Source organism: Grus americana, chromosome 3, assembly GCF_028858705.1.
Source record: "Grus americana isolate bGruAme1 chromosome 3, bGruAme1.mat, whole genome shotgun sequence".
Classification (NCBI taxonomy): domain Eukaryota; kingdom Metazoa; phylum Chordata; class Aves; order Gruiformes; family Gruidae; genus Grus; species Grus americana.
In genome coordinates this window covers 46,335,868-46,359,072 of record NC_072854.1, presented here as the reverse complement: position 1 = coordinate 46,359,072, position 23,205 = coordinate 46,335,868, and the positions used below count along the sequence as shown (strand labels likewise).

General features: G+C 37.1%; 1 protein-coding gene across 2 annotated transcripts in view; it reads left to right on the top strand.

Moving 5' to 3' along the window:
- Positions 1-23,205, top strand: part of ASCC3 (activating signal cointegrator 1 complex subunit 3) — a 276,779-nt gene that overhangs the window by 21,849 nt on the left and 231,725 nt on the right. For both annotated transcript variants that reach the window (XM_054820094.1, XM_054820095.1), the window contains exons 4-5: positions 1,373-1,956; positions 21,207-21,327. In XM_054820094.1, the coding sequence (XP_054676069.1) occupies positions 1,373-1,956; positions 21,207-21,327 (705 nt within the window). The remainder of the gene's footprint in view (positions 1-1,372; positions 1,957-21,206; positions 21,328-23,205) is intronic.

Genomic DNA, 23,205 nt, shown 5'->3' with positions numbered 1-23,205 from the left:
GATTTCTTTTGCTCTTTCCTATTACATTGTGGGGAAAAAACCCCTTGCTTTTGCTGGGGTTAAACCTAACCTAAATTGAATCAAGTCATGAGTAACAATGTCAAAGTAATTAAGAATCTTCCCACTGATTTCAGTAAGATTTTTTAACAGGCAGAAAACAGGGACATAGTAAAGCAAATATATAGGCCCATAACTGAATAGCAGAGGTATACAGAGACAGATGCAAGACAGTTTTCATTACTGCAAAGAGAATAACCACATTTACTGTGCCAGAAGTGCCTCTTTGGGGTTTTAAAAAATTAATAATACTGTTCCTTTTGAAATAAATAGTTTGTTTTAATAGTTCTTTTGAATTAGCCATGCTGGGGTTTAATCACCAGTGTTATCACTTAAATTATACTGTTCTCTTCTGGAGCTATGCTGGTCACTGCTGATACAACTAAAGAATTGACCAGATAAAGACATCTTGATAATAGCAGCTTGTAAATCTCAACAGTAAGCTTTGAAGATGCTTTAAAAATTATGCAATCTTGTAAGGAATGTTAATTCTACTAAAAATGTTGGAGTAACCTACCGATCTTTTTAGAACACAATTTTTAAACTTTAAAAAAAATCTGCATGTCTTACAGAAAACAAAAAACCCAGTATGCTGGCTGTTTCTGTTTATTTTATGCTTGATGACTTTTAAAATCTTGTTTAGAAGTGACATTTTGGTTCATCATGTGGTGGTTTTGCTTATGTTTTACTTGAGTAACTTTGCAGATATTTGTGTAAGAGGTAAATTCATGTTTTTCTCTAATAATATATTTTTTATTTGCATAATATGCAATGATATTTTGTAGATATAACTCTAAAGTCATGCATTTATTTGCTTTAATTTCTTTGGGCAATTTTTCTAACAAACACACATTCTGTAGTAATTCTACTGGGAATAGAATACTACATACAAGTATGTAGTAATTCCCAGCTGAGTTCTGTACATTTAGTCTGTTATGAATATTCAAATTAGGCAGTGAATAAATATTGATACAAAGTGGAAATTTGTTACCTTTAAAAAGCTCATAAATATACTGTTGTGAGTTTAAGACCTCAGGCACGTTTTTCCTCTTACTTGGAAAAATAGGAAAGCATTGGTAATCCTTAATATGAATTTCTAGTAAGTAGAAGGATAATAATAAAGCATCTGTCTTCATCATATACTTTTTATAATTCAGTATCTTGCAACAATTGCTACTTGTTGTTACAGTCTTCGTTTCATACCTCTGTTGATGAGACTTACAGCAAGAAGTTGAATACAGTTATGTTACAGGCAATGAAAGAGAATTAGTTTGAAGTATATAAAGTTACATTTGTTTTTTGGTTTTGTTAACAGTTGGAGCTGAAAATGGACAAGAAGCAATTGAAAGCGGAGCTGTTTTTCTCTTTAAGACATTTCACAGGAAAGAATGTGTTGGCCATGATGAGACAAAGGCGATCAAGCAGATGTTTGGGCCATTTCCATCATCATCTGCTACTGCAGCTTGTAATGCCACATGTCGGATTGCTTCTCACTTCACTGAAGAACAACTTACAGCCCTCATACAGATGGCTGAAGAGCAAAATGGTGATAACAGAGTGTTCTTTGGTAAAAATATAGTGTTTTCATTTGACATGCACGATTTGGATCACTCTGAGGAGCTGCCTGTGAATGGTGAGGCTGATGCGCAGAAAATTATAAGCTTAGATTATAACAAATTTCTGAATAACCAGCTGAATCACTTACAGAATTACTGTGATGAGAAATCTGATCTCAAGTCTTTGGAAAAAGTAGACGATTCTTTTTTATGGTGTGAAGTTGGAAAGTATCTGAATGAATCTCAAGGGGGTACCCCTGGAGGGCCAACAACAGAAGACCTCTGCTGTACTTTGTACGAGATGCTTGCTTCTAGCAAAAGTGGCGATGAACTTCAAAATGAGGTACAGTAGCATACTAACCATGCTGTGTGTATTTGAATGCCGCACAAATATCAAATTATTTCATATTGGATTATGCCAACATACTTTATCCAAGTGTTGTCTATGTTTGGGGTTTTTTTTGTCTGGAGAAAAATTACATGGCAACATCTTAATTTACCAGACAGAAGATGGATGCAGCACGAATTTTATGTATATGGTCTCCTTTCTGCCATAACACAGGCTATTAATTTTTTTGGCTGTTTGCTCAGCTTCTCCAAACTTTCTTTTTAAGCAACAGCCAATTTAAGCTACCATGTAACAATGCAAGAACTTGCGAAGCCAAACTGAAGTTAACTTTCTCAGGCAGGTTCCATCTCCGGTTTCAGAGCCTACCTGTTCCTGGAAAGAAAATTGGAGAACTGTGTGGGTGGTACTACTTTAAAACTTTGTCATATCGCTTCTATTTCCTTCAATAAGGAAAGGGGGAGGGTTTATCACAAGAAGTGCACAGAAAGCTTGAGGTAGAGGGAACAGTTGTGGAGAGGCTGGAGTTGAAGGATAAGCATAGTGGTAGAAAGGGGAAGAAGAGCATAATTAAAGACTGGCAAAGAGGCTTTCAGGGCATGTGCAGGGGAGTTGATTGGATTAAGTTAGGCAGGAGAGAACTGGTTTTGAATGGAGTTGGGAAAGAATTCCTGCAATTTGCTAATTGCTTCTTCCTGTGCCCTTTTCTGTTACGTTTACTTTATTTTTCCTAACTCGCCCTGCTTTCCTCCCCTGAAAACATCCAGTACTTAAATTCTCAAACTAACTTTTCAGAAGAAGATTTCCTACAGAAATACAATTCATGGTAGGAATAGAAAATCCTGTGAAAGACAGACAGTATAATGAAAATTTGCTGCACTTTTGCCATTACAGTTGTAGATTTTATTATTCTTAACAAAAACATTAAGTGACAGAGAAGAGGACCTGAATGTTTCATTTTAAATTTAGATTACTATTTATTGATGCCTATTGCATAATGATACAGTTGCTGAAGTAATATTCTTGTTTTGTTTGGTAGTGAGTAGACCACATTTTGGCTGTCCTTTTGAGCTATTTTCTGTATATTAATATTTTTCTATAAACTTCTTCTAATTTGAGAACCTAAATATGCATATAAAGGGAAGCTGATATAATTTCTACTGCATTAAAATATATTTGAAAAATAACACTTTTATGCCTGTCTACAAACAGTTTCATATTTTGGGTGGTTGTACTAAGGGAAGACATGAAAATAGAAGACAGAACAAGTCTTTGAGAAGGAGATTGGATAAGAAACTTGCATGTCAAATGAAACATAAAAAAGACACCTTCATTTGCCATAGGGACCTGAACTTATTAATTGTAGAGAGAAAGATTTTGAATTTTTTTTTCTACATTAGCGAAAGACTTTTCAGATATAGTCACAGAGTATGCAGAAATAATTTCATACTTCTGTGTAATGCCTATTTAATGCCTGTTTAATTTGTAAAATGTTAAAGGAAATGCTTGAAGCTTTTCACTTGAAGTAAGAAGAAATAATTTTACTTTTATTTTGCAACTTTATGATTATAATGGATTGCTAAATCAATTGGCAGAAAGTGCAAGCTGTCAGTTTATATGTAGATCACTGATAAATACTTCCTTTCCTTTGGTTTTTGGAACAAAGACTTTCTGGCAAAATTTCTGTTTTGATGTCCTTACAGGAGTTTTAATTTGATAAGAAAAAAATTGTTTACTCTGCCAAGGCACACAAACCTTTCTGAAGATTATTTAGCAAGAGTAAATCCTTTTCGTTTTCATAAATCATAGAATCCTAGAATGGTTTGGGTTGGAAGGGCCCTCAAAGATCGTCTAGTTCCAAGCCCTCTGCCATGGGCAGGGACACCCTCCACTAGACCAGGTTGCCCAAAGCCCCATCCAACCTGGCCTTGAACACTTCCAGGGATGGGGCCTCCACAACCTCTCTGGGCAACCTGTGCCAGGGCCTCACCACCCTCACAGGGAAGAATTTCTTTCTAACATCTAATCTAAATCGACCCTCCTTCAGCTTAAACCCATGACCCCTTGTCCTGTCACTACACTCCCTGATAAACAGTCCCTCTCCAGCTTTCCTGTAGGCCCCTTCAGGTACTGGAAAGCCGCAATTAGATCTCCCCGGAGCCGCCTTTTCTCCAGGCTGAACAGCCCCAACTCTCTCAGCCTGTCCTCACAGGAGAGGTGCTCCAGCCCTCTGATCAGCTTCGTGGCCCTCCTCTGGACTCCCTCCAACAGCTCCATGTCTCTCCTGTACTGGGGCCCCCAGAGCTGGACGCAGTACTCCAGGTGGGGTCTTACAAGAGCAGAGTTACTAGAGAGAAAAAGGATTCTTTCCCTTGAGTGTCTGAAACGTGTATCTTATTCTGGATTTTTAAGAACTCTTAGTAATTAAAAAAAAAAAAATTTCTCCCCATTCTCCTTATTTCAGCCCCTGTGTTGCCTTGCCTTGCAACAATCATATTAATTCATTGTTCATTGCACAGTGTGGAGGCTGGGGAGAGGGAGGTAGGAACAATTTCAACCTGATCACCTTTTGTTAAAAGCTAGCTGGTATTTGTATTGTGCTGTCTGTAAAAGTAATTCATGGCTTGAAAATTTCTTCTGGGCTTTGGATTTTGCCATTGCTTAGGGATTTTTTTTTTTTTTTTTTTTTGGCTGGTGGCATCATTAAGAGCAGATGATGCTTTTAAACCCCAAGATAACCCCATTTCTAGAACTGGGTCATAGATTTGCTGTATGAGATGGCCTAACAAGTATGTGATTGATCATGTATACTGAAAATCTTACAGTATACAGTTGGGGTGATGCACACATGCTAAACTCTTTGCTCTACGAAGTTTTTTTGTTTTTTTTTTCTTTCTAAACCAAGGAAAAAAGGACTATTGATAAGAAAGAATCATTCTTTGTAAATAAAATCCAGATCTGTAAAATACATTTTCATATTTTAAAACAGTGGGGCTATGTCAGTTCTTCTGTTTAGGAAGATACCACCACCAATTAATTATTAAACAAGAAGAGATCATGCTGGTGGTGAGGATATTGGCGAGTGGACTTCTCTAAGACAATTTCATTTGATCCTTAAGCAAAATGTATTAAATTCCAGATCACATTAAGAATATGAGCATTTTTAGATCATTTCAGGGGTGATATCTTGAGGTTTTTTGGTAGTGTATGTATAGGCACACACATGTATCCTATCTAGGTTTTTATCTACTTAATGAACTCTACAAGGAATTGAAATGAGCTTCTTTCTCCAGCACTGTATAGCTTGTGTTTAAAGTAGTTGACGAGGTAGAAGAAATACTTTTTTCTTTGTTTTCACTATTTAGGAACATTCCACACTTCCTTTGGGACAGTTTGTTTATCTGGCACATCACTGGTGACTCTTAATTAGAGGAAAATTGATTCTTATGCTTGGAGTGATATGGGAGTTAGAACTTATTTTCTAAGTGTTTAGGACACGTGCTTTTCATTGGGGACATAAAGTCTAGTAAAGCAAAATGACAGCTGCTGGAGCATGCTTTTCGCTGTATGTCAGATTTTGTTGATGAGTATGAAATGGTAATGATGCGGTAACAAGACCATTATTTTAAAAAAGGAACAAAAAGCTGATGACAAACTATAAAGTTTTGCCCAATAACCATTGTGCTTTTTAATTATTATTTTTTATTAAAACTTAGTATGCAGTGCATTCCTCTATTCGAGCACTCAGTTTCTAGTATATGACTAGAATATGACTAGTTTCTAGTATATGATTACTCTTCTAGAATGAAGACTTTTGAGACATCTGAGAGCATTTTAGCAACTTTGCCACCTAACCCTTCCCAGGATAATAAGGAAGAAGTTGGAGGAGTTTAGTCCCTCTTTGGTTATACCGTGCTGTTCTCTTTCTTCTGTGAACTCTTGTCATAGTTTATCTACAAAATTTTTCTGAATTTTATTTTGGAGATACCTATCTCTATTTTTACACTAATGCAGAGGTGCATTATGCCTTTATCATAACAAAACAGGAAGAAATTTCCTATAGAAGTGAAATAACTAGAGGGAAAAAAAGGAAATGCTGTCAGAATTGTGTTAATATCTAGTTTATAGTGCATAAATTGTGAAAAATCATGCAATTTATTCATCTCAGGCCAAGGAAACAACTTTGCCCAAATAAAATTATGAAACATTAATGTCATTCAGCATATTAGATTAGATGGTGTTTCCCAGACAAAATCATGTTAAATGCTGTATAAATGACGCAGAACATTCAGGCGATGAAAACCACTGTAAGAGACCATGGAGTTTGAAGCTGCTGAATCCTTCCTTCAAGGGTCAAAAACATTCCGTTCAAATCAAAACAGACCTGAAATCAGAAAAGTGCAAGTTGTGGAATATAGGTTTTATATGATGGATCATAGAATCATAGAATGGTTAGGGTTGGAAGGGACCTTAAAGACCATCTAGTTCCAAGCCCTCTGCCATGGGCAGGGACACCCTCCACTAGACCAGGTTGCCCAAAGCCCCATCCAACCTGGCCTTGAACACTTCCAGGGATGGGGCCTCCACAACCTCCCTGGGCAACCTGTTCCAGTGCCTCACCACTCTAACAGTAAAGAATTTCTTTCTAACATAGGAAAAAAAAAGAAAAAAGGAAAAAAAAAGAGGTGAAGAGTCAGGCAGAACCTCTTCCTGTATGTATTCCTTAATAGATCCATCCAGTTACATACTCATCATCAGAGCCAGAAGGTTACAGTTTTATTACTGAAATTCAGTTCTTTTCAAAGTGCTTATTTCAGAATGGAAGTTAATAGATTATTTTGTTGTTTCATTTTTTTCAGTGTGGTGTTTGTGTGTCTCTGAATGCTTGATGTAGCAACAGGCTTTTAGACAATTTTCCCCAGGTTCTGCTCCGTGGAGCTGTTGTCTCTCAGGCTTCTGCCTGTAACTGTTCTTCAGCTGCCTTTGTCACTGGTGGCAATAGAATGTGGGTTTTTTTCCGCTTGAGCTCATCTACGTTGTTTCTGTTGCCCTGTCCTAATCCCACCACAGATGTCTGCCAATGTGCTTTGTTGGTCGAACCTGTAAATGCTCTTGGGATCAAGAACAAGGGGAATTTTAACTAATTTGTCAATTCAACCAACTGGCAGGAAGCTCCTCTGTGTCTGCCACCAGCCTTTCTGCAGAAGAAATATAGGAGAGTAGAGGAAAGCAAAATCTATTTAAACTCTCACAGAATCTGCAAGGGACCTGTTCTGTCAGTGATACAGTATCTTAAACTAAGGAAGACTCATTAATAAAAGAAAGTGGGAAAGTTTGTCCCAACTTCTCCCTTCAAGACTGTTCCAGAATCTTGTTGCCCGGGTGGTTAGAATGAACCCTTATTACCTGCTTTCTAGCTTTGTTCAGGGCTGGTTTTATGATCACTTTTCCTGTGCTACAGTTATCCTCTTTTTAAACCAGTTTAAAAAAATGAGCATCAAAAAACTGCGCTTGTAACTTTTTTCTGGGCAATACTACGCCTTTTCAACACTGCCTTTCCTTTCATTTATCCTTCAGGCAGTTCCTTGCCAACTTTTAATTCTTCTGTTAACACTCATCTCCGCGAATTTAACAAATCCTCATGTGGAAAATTGCAGTGTTTTAAGTGAAGTCCAGATGTGAGACAACTGCACAAAATCACATTACTTTAGAATAAGACTAAGAGCAAGTGTGTGTAGATTTTGTTTCCTACTAGTGACTTAGTGTGCTGTCAGTAGCACACATTGCAGATGCTGTTCTCTATGTTTACTTACTTCTTGCTCATTGCTTTCAAGAGTAGTCAGAACTTTAGGGTTACGTTTTACAAAAAATCTGATGACCTGAGAAATATTTAACTCTCACTTCTAAACCTGAATTCAGTTTAGTAATTCTCAGGTCTGCATTGGGAGTGATTCCCTGAGCAGTCTGAATATGTAATTTCTATTAAGAGCTCTGAACTCTGCACAGTTCACATTATGATACCGACTATGAAAAGTGCTTTGACATTTCATTTTTTGCAGACTTGTGTGGTGCTCAGGTGCTAGTCTTGAAATCATTCTTCTGACATACTGCGCAGGCTTCGGGAGAGATGCTTTAGAGAAACAGGCTGCATTATCTGTGCACAGTGCAGTCAGCTCTGGCTCAATATTTGGCTAATACTTTTGCTCGGCTCAGAGGGCAAGTGGGGCTTGTTTGCATACGCTGCATAGCCATTCCCCTAGTTACAAGCTGACCTTCTCCATCAGAAGAGTGCAGTGTGAAAGTAGATGTGTACTTTTCTTTCCTTAAGCAAAATATGCTGTGAAGCGTCAGCCTTTTGCTGCTTTGTAGAATGCCGGATACTGGACTTTGCAAATACTTACCTCCTCTAAATATCAAACGTGAATGTTCTGCTATTGGAAACTCAGTTTTACTTGTCGCTAGCTCGGCACATCGGTCTAATTGTGTGTGCTTCGGCGCTCCCAGAAGGTTCTCTGTTCCCTGTCAAAGCCAAAGCTTGGCTTTTCTGTATAACCTGCTGCTCTGCTCTTCAGTCTTAGGACTCCCAGCTGCAGCTTTTCTAACTCATCTGAAGCAGAACCAAAGGTGCTCTAAGAGCCCCGTCACAAGGCTGCTCTTTTCCCTGCATGGCTTAGATCAAGCCATTATTAGGTAGAGAAAAACAACTTTGGTGTCAAAATGTGATTTGGCAGAACTTGAGGCCAGTAGAAATAGTTTTAGTATATAATCTTTAGAAAATGCAGTGGGAAACATTGTTTCAAATATAATAAATAGCATAATGTACTGAGGCATAAGTAAACAGTACAGCCTGTTAGTGACTGAGAAAATTAAATTGACCAGAAACTGAAGTCAGCGGTGAAATGGCTGATGTGATTGTCCAAAGAAAAAGAAATAGGAAAATTGACTATATTTTGAAATAGTAATTAAAAATGTGTATGTGCAAAGACTAAACCTCTCAGATAAAATACTAGCATCATTAAAATTAGTTGGAGATTTGTCCTGGATTTCAAAAGGGTTTTGTTTTTACTGCTTGTCTTAGTCTGTGCTTATATTTTAAACTTATTTTAAAGAGGTGATTTCTGGACTGTCTATATGTGTAGCTGATATTTTACATGCACAGCCAGCAAAACAATACCATTACAAAATAGGATTGCACTAACATGTATTTCTACATGGCTTGGGAAATTTTTGCCACTTAGCTTCAATGTTATGCTGCTGTTGCATTTTTATGAGACTGTCCCACAGAGGAACTGGAGATCTGGTTACACACTCACTGGTTAACTACTCTTTACTGATTTTAACTAGTTTAATCGAATGAGTTTTACACTGTTAATAAAATAATCTTGAACTGATGTAAGCAGTATAACTACAGAAAACAAAACTGTGGAAGTTAGTTGAGTGAAGAGATTTGCAAGTGGAATTTTGGAATGAGGAGTCTACTGACTCTCCTTACTCAAAGTAATCAAATTAAACGTTAAATATCCTGACATACTAGTTAAATTGGCATCTTAAAAAAAAAAAAAAAAGCAGATGCTGAAAACATAAAAATGTGCATCCAGGTATGCAGATTTTTAAATAAAAACCAAAAAAGCCACAACCAGACAATATTGTTTTGACCAAACATACTTCAAAAACATCAACATCTCTATGTTTATATCCCATTGTAAAGACCTTAAAGACCTTCATTGAAAGCACTGCCAGATACTTTTAGTGTTACAACTATATTGCATAGTTGATCTTAAGCAGAGCATGTGTTAATATAGACTCCCTATTAATAGGGAAAGCAGTTTCAGAAGATGATTTCATCATTACTATATGTAGGAGGTGCTAAAAAATAATGGCAGAAGAGTTCACAGGAGGTCCATTATATAGAATGTAATATGTGAAACAAGGCATGGAAAAGTGAGGAAATGAAATATGAAAAAATAATTGCCAGTCTGGCTTGATGTGAAGAAGTAGCAGTAGTACAAACATATTTAGTGTGGGAGTAATGCATCAACGGACTGCGGCTTGCAGGAAAAGGCACTCAGAGAGAGGGAGGGGATAGCAATAGACTGGCAGCATAAAACAAACGTTTTGTTAATACTGGCTGTTCTTAGTGAGGAAAAATCTCGCCAAGAGTTTCTGTTAACGTTCAGATTCTAGGTAAGTTTGTTTCCAGTGCTAGCATAGTTTTTGCAGTAACAGAGCAATTTTCACTTAAAAGAAATGTGCATGAGTATCAACTCTTAGAACTCTTAGAACTGCACAGAGCAGGTGTGTGCCTCTCCTTATGAGACATTCTTCAGGATGCTCTAAGTTATCTAATTGCTCCATTTGGACGTGGAAATTCAGTTGCCTGAAAGGGCTTTATGAGAATCAGGAGGAGATTATTATTATTTCAATTAATATTCAATATCCTATTTTATATAGGGCATAGCTAGACTACCAGTGCTCTTTAGTAATGGGAATTGTCATAGGTTGTACAGGTCCCTGTACCTGTTACATACTTTCTCCTGTTGGTACTGGTTTTTCATTATTACTGAACCACCATTCGTTTGGTATCTTTTCTTGCAATATTGAACAAAGTCTAACATCTTAAATGTTATCTAAAAATTGTATAAGGCACTTCAGAAGTTATAACTGGCTTCTTTTTGGTGACAGAAGGAAATGGAAGTACTTATTTGACTTCCAGAAATGTTCATCTTTTGCTCCTGGAGAACTCTTCAACCAGCCCTACTAGTTATTGTTACTAATCTATAGTGATTGTAAAGTTAGCTATAAATTTAGGAAACCTATCTAGGATCCTTGTCTGAATGTTTACAAATGGTTATGAAGCCCAAGCTTCAGTATCATAGTTTAGAGAGTTGTTGTAAAATATGGAAGAGCAATATCTAGTAGTTTTTCCAAGTATCTGGGACATAATAAAGAACAGGAAAAGCTCGTAGCCAGAGTAACTTTTTAATAATTCACATTCCTCCTACTTTCTATTCTGTCATTATTTGCTTATGTCCTCCCTGAAGTCACTTCAAAATTTCATCTCCAAAGCTCTGAATTCAGTATGGCTTCTCTTTTGTCTCTGGACAATTTAGGAGACTTTTGCCAGGGAACTTTCCTGAGGACAGACTGAATTTCTATTGCCATTGTATTTCTTTCATCTAACTGTTTACTAAAAGTTAATTTGTCAGGTTTGTCTCCTAATAACCATCACAACCAAGTTTACTATAGGAAATTGTTTGCATAGTAGAAGATAAAATTCAAGCTGTCCTTTGAATTTACTTCTTTGTTAAAATCAATAAAGAAGCAGGGTAGCTCTTGTTGTGAGGCTCTATTGAGAAAACAGTTCGAAAAGCTACTGTTTAACAGCCATTTGGATTTTAAACCAGCTAATTTAAATGTTTAATGCTATGTGTATGAAACACCACATGAATACTTTGGATATGATACCATGTTGATGTAACTTAATCGGCATTTTTGTTAATGTATCATGAAATTATAACATTAGCTTTTAGTTTTGTGCGTGTACCCTTGCATCACAGATATTTTCATGTCAAAGCAACTTGTCTCATAAAATGTTTGGTTTTAAGAGTCAAAGTGGCTCTTCCTTTTGTTCAGTAAAAGGACTTTCTAGCCCTAACAAATTAACATATCACAAAGCTTATTCGCCATTACGTAGTTCTTAAAAGCTGTACCCATTATGGGAAAGTACGGGCATATGTGGATCACCCCTGTGGTGTTTTATCTTTATCTTATCATCAAAGCTTCTAACTTGGCATGAGACTGGCTTTTCAAGCTCATATTCTTCTCTTTGTAATTTTATTAAAATTACTAAGAATTTTATATTCAGACAATACAAAGCTTGGGTCTCACTATTCTTGACCATGGAGCTTATCTACTCCCCTTTCATATAGAGAAAATAATCCAGTTATTTTTGATACATTTTTCTCCTTTTCTAGTTGTGGCCTTTTTTTTGAAATCAAAATCAGAAGTATACAGCTCTGTTGTTGTCCAAGGACTGTTGAAACCCCAAGGATGATAGGAAACTTTGTCTTTTTGTGAAAACAGAGCCATGCCATCTCCCTTCATAAGAAACCAGATTGAATGGCATTTGAGTGCTGTTTTGTGAGGACAGAACTTCAGAAATGATGAAAGGGCCACAGTGAGAGCCAAGAGCTGCTAGGCTTCATCCTGGTGCTAAGAGCTGGTCCCTCTCCTTCCTGTCAGTAACTTTTCCTCTTTCCTGTCACCTCCTTTACTTCAGCTTTGTACTGAGAGAAAGCTTGTTGTATCTTTGAGGTGGTATAAGGCTTGATCTATTCATGATAACCTTTGAATCAGCTTAAATATATCATTACACTTAATGAGATCTTTTTCTACAACAAGCCAGTCTGTAGCTGATAGAACTTTTCCTTTTTTATTTTCTTTGATGCTGAGAAGTTCTTTTAACATCTACATGGAGATACAAGAAACAAGTTCTGCAAGAAATGCAGTCAGATGGCACCTGAAAGATTAAGCCTCACTCATTAACTAGACACAAAATCCTCCAAATCACTTTGTGGAAGATGGGAAGGGGGGAAACACCACAGAAACTCCTGCAGAAGTCACAGGGCCGGGTTTCCTGCGGCTCTGGGTGTTGCGTGGTTTCCAGCCCCCCATGTCTGCTGCAGCGCCAGTGCTGCAGCTTTGCCGGCCAAGGAAGAGTTTGGGCTCGCTGGTGCTGTACTGGTGGGTTTGCTGGTAAATGCACAGAGTGATTTGGTAGGCCCTGTTTCCTCGGAAACCTAGGCTAAAAGCTCATCTTTCCTTAGCTGGAACACTTTTTCTTCTTTTCTACACACACCTAAAATAAGCCAGGAGGCTATGTTTCAGGGAAAAACTTGTCTTGTTTCCTTGCTGTGTATGGATGGCTACCCAGGGTGCTGGAGTGTGCAGCCTGGGGCTGGTCGACATGAGGAAAGGCGAGAGGCCTTTCGGCCTGCTTCCCTTGGGAAGCCTGCTGGGCCTGGCAGCCTTTCATGGAGATCCTAATTGCGATAAAACTAACTTTCCATATTAGACTCCTGTGCTACTCTTCATCATCTCACTTCGTTAAGCAACTTGAACTAACTGCTTGGCTTTCTGGCATTTTCTTGTATGTTGTCACTACACTTGAGGATAGCTGAAGTGTTGGACTGGAGGCAAGTGGCTCTGTGCTCAGCCAAGTCCCTTGCCTGAAATGGTCAGGTTTGGAAACTGCTGTCCTTTAAGAATGTCTGCAGGTTTTTGTCTTTTGCAGAAGAGAATTCTGTGACAACCACCGCCATATTACAAGTATCTGAAATCATCAGCCCTTAAAAAATTGGTTTGGATGTTTGATTCTGATTCAGAAACTTCCTCTAGAAATGTATTTTTCCTGCTGGATAAAGTCAGACATTCTTACCCCTGTATCTGCTTTGCTGTTTGCTTTCACTACAGAATGAAACAGGTATCTGCTGTCTCCTATTCAAGTTATGCTCTTAAATTTTTAATTATTTTCTTTCTTCAGGAGAATTTGGATTTGTATTACTGCAATAGTGATGCAGGCATCTGTCTAGTACCTTTACAAATACTCATTCAGTAATTCCAAATTTGCCTGCTTCCTATGCTTAGAAAAGTGGCAAGTGCAGCAATGATCTAATCTTAGGATTATTTTTTTTCTTCCAAATTCATAAGTAGCTGATCCCAGAATACTTCTGAAGATAAATACTAGTTTAAGAAATCATGTAACAGCAATTTTTTTCTACACTTAAATTGGTCTTCAGGGCTTCCTTTTCTAAAGGCATGCCAGTAGCCTGCTGTTTGTAGCTGCGTTTGACATTATTTTTCATTACCGAAGTCTTTAGGCTAAATAAGTTGGTGGAAGTTGCCTTGTAGCTATACGTTTGAAATTTTCAGAATTCATGCATCTGTGTAAGTTTCTCATTAGCTGGTGTTAAAACATTGATGATAGTGGTGATCTCTCCAATCTCCTTATTTTCACTTAAAAAATTACTTAGTAATCTGCCTGTTTCTAACTTTGTATTTAGTTCATTATTTTCTTCCGATTGCTGACTGAAAGTAAAAATCCAAAAATTCAAAGCTAACTGATTTCATGGACAGACCCTTAAGACCTCTCTGATGGCAAGTAGTCATTTCTTAGTCATCCTCATGAAGCTGGCGCTTGATTCCACAGGAGACTGCCTGAGAGCTAGATACTCCTTGTCCCATGAAGATGCCTGCCCATGGGCACGTTGTTCTGTCCTTCTGATCCCAGCAGTTGCTGAGGTTGCAGTATGAGAATCCTCCAGCCCCTGTACCAAGGAATAGCAATCAGAAATGCATTTTGCATGCATGTAGTTTTATCAGCAACTTACCTTCAAAGTGCTTGAAGTGCCTGGCCACTGAGAGGCAGGTGCAGTTAAGCTGAGCTTGCTAAGACTCTGTGCAAGTCTCCTAGGTGGAAATGGTTCCTAGGATTGGACGATCATTTCTGTATAAGTGGGCTTAATGTGCTGGGCTGCATACTCAAAAATGCCAGGCTTGAAAAAGGAGAAGGAGATCTGAGAGCTGAATGACTTTCTCACACACCTAATACCTGTTTTTAATAACAATGGCAAGAAATTATGCTGTCTGGCTTGTCTTCTTTTAATCAACCTGTAGGAAACATGAAAATACAGAAAAACTAATTTTTGTTTTTAAACTAATGTTCTTCTATAATCTGTAGATGTAAGAGGTGGTGTTAATCCATTACTTTTCAGTAGCACGGTAGTAAATAGCAGTCAGTGTATATATTACAGCTATGAAGTTTGTGTTGAATTTTCTTATGCAGAAAACCCCCTCTATCTTCAGTGTCTTTGTTACTGAAACTTTTAAGCAATAGCTAATATGAATTTTTCTGTCTGGTACTTTTTGGGTAGTATATCCAGACAGCTTTTGCACTAAGCCTGTAGCCCAAGAAAAATGTCGTATTTCCCCTATAATTTTTGAATTGAAGCAATCATTTCAGTTACTTAAGAGCTACTAGAACAGAATAAACTTGAGACTGTGCTATGGAGATGATTCTTCCACAGCTATTTGAAAACTGTGCCTTGTAAAGCAAAATCATCTGCAAACAAGCCACTAAGTGCAGGCATAGCAATTAGTTCTGCAGGTGGTATTCTGTAACCCAGACCAACTGTTAGGCTATAAAGGTAGAGAGATAGAGATGGAAATCACTGGTTGAATTTGGGTGTCTGTTTCATTTATTGCTTCAGAGCAGTATTTAATACTAAGACTCAAGCAAAGTACAAGAACGGTTCCTAGTCTGGTTTTGTTTGCATTGGAAAAACAAAATATTTTCTGAGATTTATAGGATCCCTTCTGACCTCATATAAGATGCAGAAATAAAGAAAATGTCCTTGCGATGGCAGATAGTTTATGACGTCAAAGTAATGCTCACAGTTCTGTACTTCATATTTGAGGTCACACTAAGGACCTCCAGGGCTCCTTGTAAATTGTGCCTTACAGAATTGTGAAGAGAACATTAGCTGTTTAACATTCAAAGTAAAATCGTTTCAATCTTGAACTATGAGTTCAACAGTAAGGATGTATTTTTAACGGCTGAGCCTTACTTTATAAAATTTACTATGTCATGCATCTCATTGGGGTTCTGCTTCTTGCTTGTAACTTGCTCTGGCATATAGACTGCTATCTATCTGCAAGACTACAGTCTGTGTCTCCTTGCTTTTTCCATACAATTAGTATATATTCAGTAGAAATGATTAGCATAGGGACCCTACCTCACCTTTCTGATGCAATATGACACATCTTGTCCTTGGTTCCTAGATTGATTACTCATTACGCTTCCTTCCAGATATTAAGTCTATGCACATAAAATGAAATGTAAAAATCATTCAAACAAATATGAGTGACCATATATCACACTCATCTGTGTCTTTAATGGTCACTGAGTAGTAGCTGAAGTCATCTGGGACCTTTGTTATTGAAGGCAGTCAGGGTTGCCTTTTGGGCACAATCTGTTACTGACTTCAAGGAACATAATAGTTTGGCTGGTATTCAAGAAACCGCTGATTGACACAGAGCCTTTCCCACTGTTGCCCGCTGTCTCGTTTATTTCATTATAACTTAATAAAAAGGCACCTGTGAACATTCACCAGATTGCTTTGCCTGCTCTCAGGGTCTTGGACATTGACTTTTCAGGCTAGAATATATAATAATGTATCAAATCTGAAATGCTAGCACCTACACTGAGTACAGAATTATGCCCCTGTGCTATTTTCTCTGTCAGAACCCTCACAGAATTTTGCAAACAAGATTACACAGATGTTTTTTCCTACCAGGCTGTCCTGAAAGGGTCATGATCTGGGTAACTATTGGTCTGTCACACCTTTTTTTTTCTTTTGTACATGCAGTGTTACACATTGTTTAAAGTTTTCCCATCAGCCATGTAAGGTCATTAACAGCGTTCAAGTTACAGGCTGAAGTGAAGTAACATGTGTTTGACATTCAAACCTGCACCATCTTTATTTCAAGCATAAATTTCCCTGTTGTCCCCCTTTTGGAATGAGCACTTGAGATGAGTGGTGGAAGTTCAGTATGTTATAAATAAGTATGATGCTAGGAAAGTGTTGAAAATAGTTCCAAGAACTTCCTGTTACTCTCATAGTTTCTTCATTAAAAGCTACCATTAGACTGCCATCAACATGGTTCCCAGACTTACTGTCCTAAGATTCATTGCTTCTAGTTGGCATTTGAATGCTAGAAACTTCATCCTGCAGACTGTTGGATTGGATATGACCTTACTAACTCCTGGGTTTGATTAATGGAAAGCATTTCATTTGGAACAAAACATAATAATTAACCTCTTAAGCTACATAAATTGCTAGGAATGCATCATAGTTTTTCAATTTGTCTTTTCTTCTGTAGAAGAGAAAGCAAAATGTTTAGAAGCAAAATGTTATACCCAAAATTCTTTTCTTAACAGTGTAAAAACTCTGAAGAAGTTCTCCTTTTCTGTAGTGAATATTAGGAATTTGTGTGCAGCTTACACTAGATGTTTCTCCAAAGGAACAGTACAGCTCATTGGGGGTTAGTGCTTCGTCATGTGGAGAAGTTTAAGAGTAGATAGGATTGACAACTTGCCTTATAACTTTCTTAAGCTTGCCATTTTACATGAATTGTTACTTCGTTTTTCTTTCACTACTGTTTGTAGAGTTTGATTCTTTATGGACATATTCTGCAGAGTAGTAGGGCAATCATCTTAAACACTGTCATGAGGGAGCCTGTTCTGTGGCGTCCTGTGACAAGTGTTTTCTGTTTTGTAAATCAGTGTGCAAAGCAACTTTAGTAAGCAGTCATTTCAGCATTGTGCCTCCAACTGAACATGTCCAGGCATGACACTGAACTACAGCGGTCAGGACTACATCAGCATCTGTTAATTACTGGAGAGTGTTGTGGATTTTGCTCTTTTACAGCTGGTTCAGCTACTCCAGCCTATGTTGATAACTTCGGTTTATACCATCAAAAAATAAAATGACTATAGGAAAGATATATCCTGGCAAGAGAAGGAAGCTTTATTTCTTGATCAGATGTTTTCTGTGCCTTCAAGCTTCATTTCTCCTTGTAGGCATAAGGCAGTTCAACATAGGTCCTAATTTTCTCTTTCCTGCTCTTTGCTTTACACAGTCAACCTGTTGCTATAAAGTGTAAGTGCTTTCCAGTGTCAGATTGATAGCAGTAGTGAGGTGGTTACTTTGTACATACTTTGGTCTGGGATTATTTGGGTAATATGACTATTAATATTAAAAATATAATTCTTACAGTGGAAAGCCTTTTTTTTAAGAAAGCAAATTTTGTGCTACTTTTGAAGATGTCAGACTCAGCATTCACTTTATCGAAGCTGGATCCCACCAAGTGGTGTTTTCACTCCAACTCATACCAATTTTCATGAGTTACCATAGGGTGCAGTTGCTGCATAGATTTTTAATGGTGCCTATAGTTATAGAAGTTCAGGTTGTTGTTTAATTTCTTGATTACTTTGAAAATTAGGCTTAAAAACTCCAACAAGTGTAAAAGTTTTTCTGAAATGGTAGAAAGCCTTGTGAATGGACCCTGACTTGTTTGTGGAAGTATAAACAAATGAGATGGTAAAGACTTGCACTTTGAAACAGCAGCATTCTGTGGTAGTTGTTAATACCTTAATTAGGAAGCAGTGGATTAATCCTGTAAGTATGAACAAATCTGATGATTAATAACATATTGGTCTTACAAGTCCTCGGGTTTAGTGATTTCTGCTCTTTGCAAACTTTTTCTACCATTATCACCACTTCTGTCATCAGTGGTAGGTAGTGACAGATCTTGCTCTTTAACTTATTCTCCATCTCTTAGCACTTCTACTTCTGTCTTAGTTTAGATCTCAGTGGTTGTTTTCCACCCATGATCTCTGGCAGGCTTCTAGTGGGTGTGGTTGACATCTTGTCAATAAGAACAGGTCATTGCTTCTGATCTTCTGTATTCTTTAGCTTTTTCCCCTCAGTCTTGAACAATGGGCTCAGTCTGTCTTAGTGGTTTAAAGTGTTCTGAAAGCCTCTTTCCTTTTCAGACAGCAGCAAGATTACTTAGATGATATGGACAGTTCTCAAACTGCTGGTAGCAAATGAATAGCATGCTCTGTCCACCGATCACGGTGGCAAAATGAAGTGACTTTTACCGCATGAGCGTTGCAGAGTGTGTCATATGTAATACTGTATGGGTTCAGTTCTCTTTGACTGGCAGGCTGTCTGGAGAGTAGGCTGTGCAGCTTCACTTTGGTACTCTTCTTTTGAGCCCTAGCTCACTGGGGATGGAGTAAGTGATACCGATTTTACTGCATGACCTCTAGCCATGAAGTAGAATGCATCATATAACATTACTGCTTCTTTGTACAGCTCTGCTGTTCTACTTGATGCTTTTTTGTTTCAGAATATACTGGGAAAACAGGCGTGGAAAATACCTTCCTGTTCCAAAAACCACTGTCATCTATTTCCCCATCAAAAATCCTCTTTTCTGAGTGATGCTTTTCTAGCTTGTTCTTAACAGCTTCTAGCGATAGAGATGCTTTGGAGTCCTGTGCAGAGCTGGAGGTCTACATTGGATGTTTTAGGGCTAATGTGTTGTTTGTCTTCTGGGGGTGATGGGGTAGTGGTGTGTGTTTGCTTTGATTTGGGGCATTTTGGGGGGAACATGGTAAGACTGAATATGCTTACATTGTGTGTGCTGCCTTGATGAGAAGCTAGTGTTTAAGCCCACATCTGGTTGAATTGAAAGCATTTCGTTTCCCTGTCTCGCTGGTATTCCACAGTCGACAGGATGGTAGCAAAGTTGAGGCAAGCTTGTATTCAGTTCTTTATACAATTAAGCTATTTCAAATATACTTCTTTTCTTGTTGCTTTTGTAATTATTTTTCCCTGCCTGCCTTAAGCATTTACCCTTGGAAAATACCTGCTCCTCAAATTTATCAGTACTAATTTGCCACTTTCTTTTGAAATATGAAAACAAGGTTGTCTTATATCTTTAGACAATGTTAGCTAAAATGTGGCAGTAAAGCAACAGTGAATAGCTGTGCAAAAGACAAGAACTAATGATCATTGTTAGTGAAGGCTGGATAAAAATAAATGTATTATAGCTTGAGATCCTTAACAGCAGAATTGATGTCTAAGCCAGCAGTTCCCTGTCCTGTATTTTTGTAGTTTGTTCCTTCTATCAGAGTATAGAATTTTCTATTTGTCCACATTGGTGGTTTGTTGGTTTGTTGGGTTTTTTTTTTCAGACTGCTTCTCCAATTTGCCGTCATTGGTTACTCTAATGAAAGAAATATAAGACTTTATGCATTTCAAAGCTGGTTTTCATGGTCTCTGCAAACTCTGCCATCACCGTACCAATTTGCGCAGACCATATGTTTTTCATAGGAACCATGAGGGCCAGGTGTAATACTTTTTTATTATTATTTTCATTTTTAAATGACAGCTTATATTATGAAGTGCAGATTGGCCTGAAAAAAGGGATCATTGATCTGATACCCTTGGCACTGTTCAAAATTTTCCAAATATATGAAGAGGCAGCGTAAAGTTATTTTGAGGGGTTCCTGGAAGGCAGTAGTCACAGACAGCCACAGAAAAACTCTCTTAAGGAATTAAATACAGGACAGTAAGAGACACCTCTCTCCTTTTTCTAGTTAGAACAGAAATACTACAGTGCCAAAATCTTACTTCTTCATAGAACATCACATCAAAGTACACCATAACTTTTATTCTTATCTGATACCTGTTTGCCTTTTTGGAAATTGAAAAAAAAAAAAAAAAAGGAGAAAAATTGTTTTAAGCGGTGTTAGAAATCAAGAATGGGTTCTGAGTCACTTTCTGCTCTTCTGTAATGCTTTGATTTTTGACAAAATAATTATAGATAAGGTGGACAGGGAAGTGCCTTTAATGTTTTGGGTGTGTTTTTTCCCATTAAAAACAGTATTATGTGGAAAAGGGAACTTTAAATAGGGAACTGTGTTTATCTAACCTGCTACAAGAGAATCATTTGAGTAAGAAAATAATTGAGTCAAAATAATGCTTATTGATACGAAATTCTGTCTGGTATACATCATCTATGCCTTGTGTTTGAATTGCACACACACAGCATTATATGTGCAAGTAGTATAGACTGAAGTCGATGCCAGTGTCATCTGAATCGTTTCTTCAAATTACTGCTGTACTCCACATCTGTGGGTTTTTGGGTTTTGGTTTTTTTTTTTGTAAGATGTGACTGTGAAAATGCAGCAGGCTATAGCTCTTGTTCACTGGAATGCGAATAACATCCTATTTACCTGACTTTTATAAGAAAGCGTTGGTTCTCTTGATTTATCTGCTTAGATTGTGCAGGAAGAAATTTGCAGCATAGTTTATGTAAAGTACCATAAAGGAAGAGGCATAAAGTTTAGTCTTGAGAACAGTTAAGTTAAATACAAGAATCTGTAAGAAGAACGGAGTTTTATTTAATAGACAAAATTCACAGATTTTAAATATTTCCAACTGAAAACTTTCTGTAATTTTCCCTTTTTCTAATTGAGAATCTGGCTGAATACAGCAATGATACCTTTTAGGTTGAATTACTTGGAGTTGAAGTTCATTAATTTGTTAAAATATTGCAGTCCTACTTATAAATTTACATTAATTTGGACAATGACTTATGACTTTTTTTTTTAATAGTTATTTGAACTGCTAGGCCCTGAAGGTTTTGAACTCATAGAGAAACTCCTACAGAACAGATCTCTGATTCTGGAAAGATCTTTGACTTGTCCAAATGATAACAGGTTCCAGACTCTGCAAGGTAAGCGACTACAAAATTTTTATTCCAAACCATCTAAAAAGTAGTTTTCTAACTGTTCAGTTATATTTCAAACAACAGTACTGTCTATGTGTATTTAAAAAGCAAGCCAAAAAAAAAAAAAAAAGGAAAAGGAGGGGGGATATATGTTTATATGGGTTTAAACAAAGAAATCATGGTCTGGTTATACAGAGGAAACAAATACGTATTGCATATATTTATTTACTTTTCAACTTCCTATGGGCATGTGGAATTTTAAAATGTATTAACTGTTGCACTGTATTTTAATGGATTACTCTGGAAAGAAGTTGATCTTTGGTTATTCCTCATCTGCTTTCCTGCTTACTCTCTACTACTGTGCTATCATCAAATGTAGGTCTGGGGGAGAAAAAGTACAGTAACGACTACTTCTGAAAAAAATAAAGTGAAGCTTAAGGATGGATAAGTGAGAGGAAAATAAAAGGGGTTCAGGTTTTATACTGTGATTTTTGTTTTTATAAGATAAATTGCCTGCCCAGAGTAAATCTTTTAAAATCTCTTTTACAAATTGCTGTTTAAGAACAAGTCTTCTCACTTTCTCCTCTGACAAAAATAAATCTGATTGGGAATAGGTTGTGACTTGGGATAAATTTTACATGGACGTAGCACCATGCAGCCCATTGCATGCTCACTGCATACAGAGTTAGAAAAATGTGAATAAAACTAGTAATGGTGGACTTACAGATCCTCACAATAATTTTAAAATGCAAATAAACTTTTTAATATGTTTATAAAATGTTTTTTATATGTGTTATTTATAAAATGTTATATAGGCAAGTGTTTAGTAGTTCACCTCTTATTGTGCTGATGGTTAGTCTAAACTCATAAGAACAACTGTTAGTTTTATCTGTTCATGACTTAAAAGTGGAGTGTTTTGCTAGCAGTATAACCAGGCTCTGTGTCCTGGTGTTTTTTCCCTTCTGAAATAATCAAATAATAAATTTAAAATGTAATCAATAGAAACTGAACTATTGCAGTTTTTCTCCTATGTGCAGATTTTAGTTACACAAATATTTTCTTGTCACTTAGCAGAAGTAGTATTTTGGAAGCTTTTATGAATTTATTCTTCATTATGCCATCAGTAAAATTGGTCACGGTAATTTCTGCTAGAATGTGGTGGAAGAATATTTTCAGTGTTGTGCTTTTGAAACAATAGGAAAACATTACTGATTGCGTGCTTTTTTCACTGGTGAGAGAACCTTTCTTTCACTGTGGTAAAGAAGCCAATGATATCTGAATATCTTCTCTTAGACTGAAGATACTATGCCCCAAGTTCCATTTATTAATTTTAATAAGGCTTTTTTCTTTTAAGTTGATCAAAATGGTATTTCTAATGGGGACTGAAGTTTTTTTTCTTTCCAGAATTGCATTTGGGGAAGGGAACAATTTGTGTCTGCAGAAATTTAGTCAACTTTGAGTAATTCGTGTCTTGAGAGAATAAGCACAAATCAAGGAACTGTACGTGTACTGCATTTTTGAGGCAGTCTGTATTATTTGACTATTTCTTATGTCATTTACTTCCATGGCAGTAAAGGTGGTTGTTGTGCTTATCAGACAAATCAAGTAACAGTTCTTTGCCCTGGTCTGTGTTCAGTCTGAATTAAATTTAGTTAGGAAATCACATCCATTGTTGTCTCCTTTTAATACAAGAGAGAGACTTAAAGCCACAGACATGATGGTATTAATGTGGACATTTTGACAGTTTATTAGATTTTTTTCAATGCTGTTTAACAAGTTATAGTCACCTTATCTGTGAGAGGTAGGAGTTTCACTGTTACTGTAGGTGAAAACTAAGTGGCACAAATTGTTCAAAACATCGGTCAAGTGGGTTTATTTGATGAA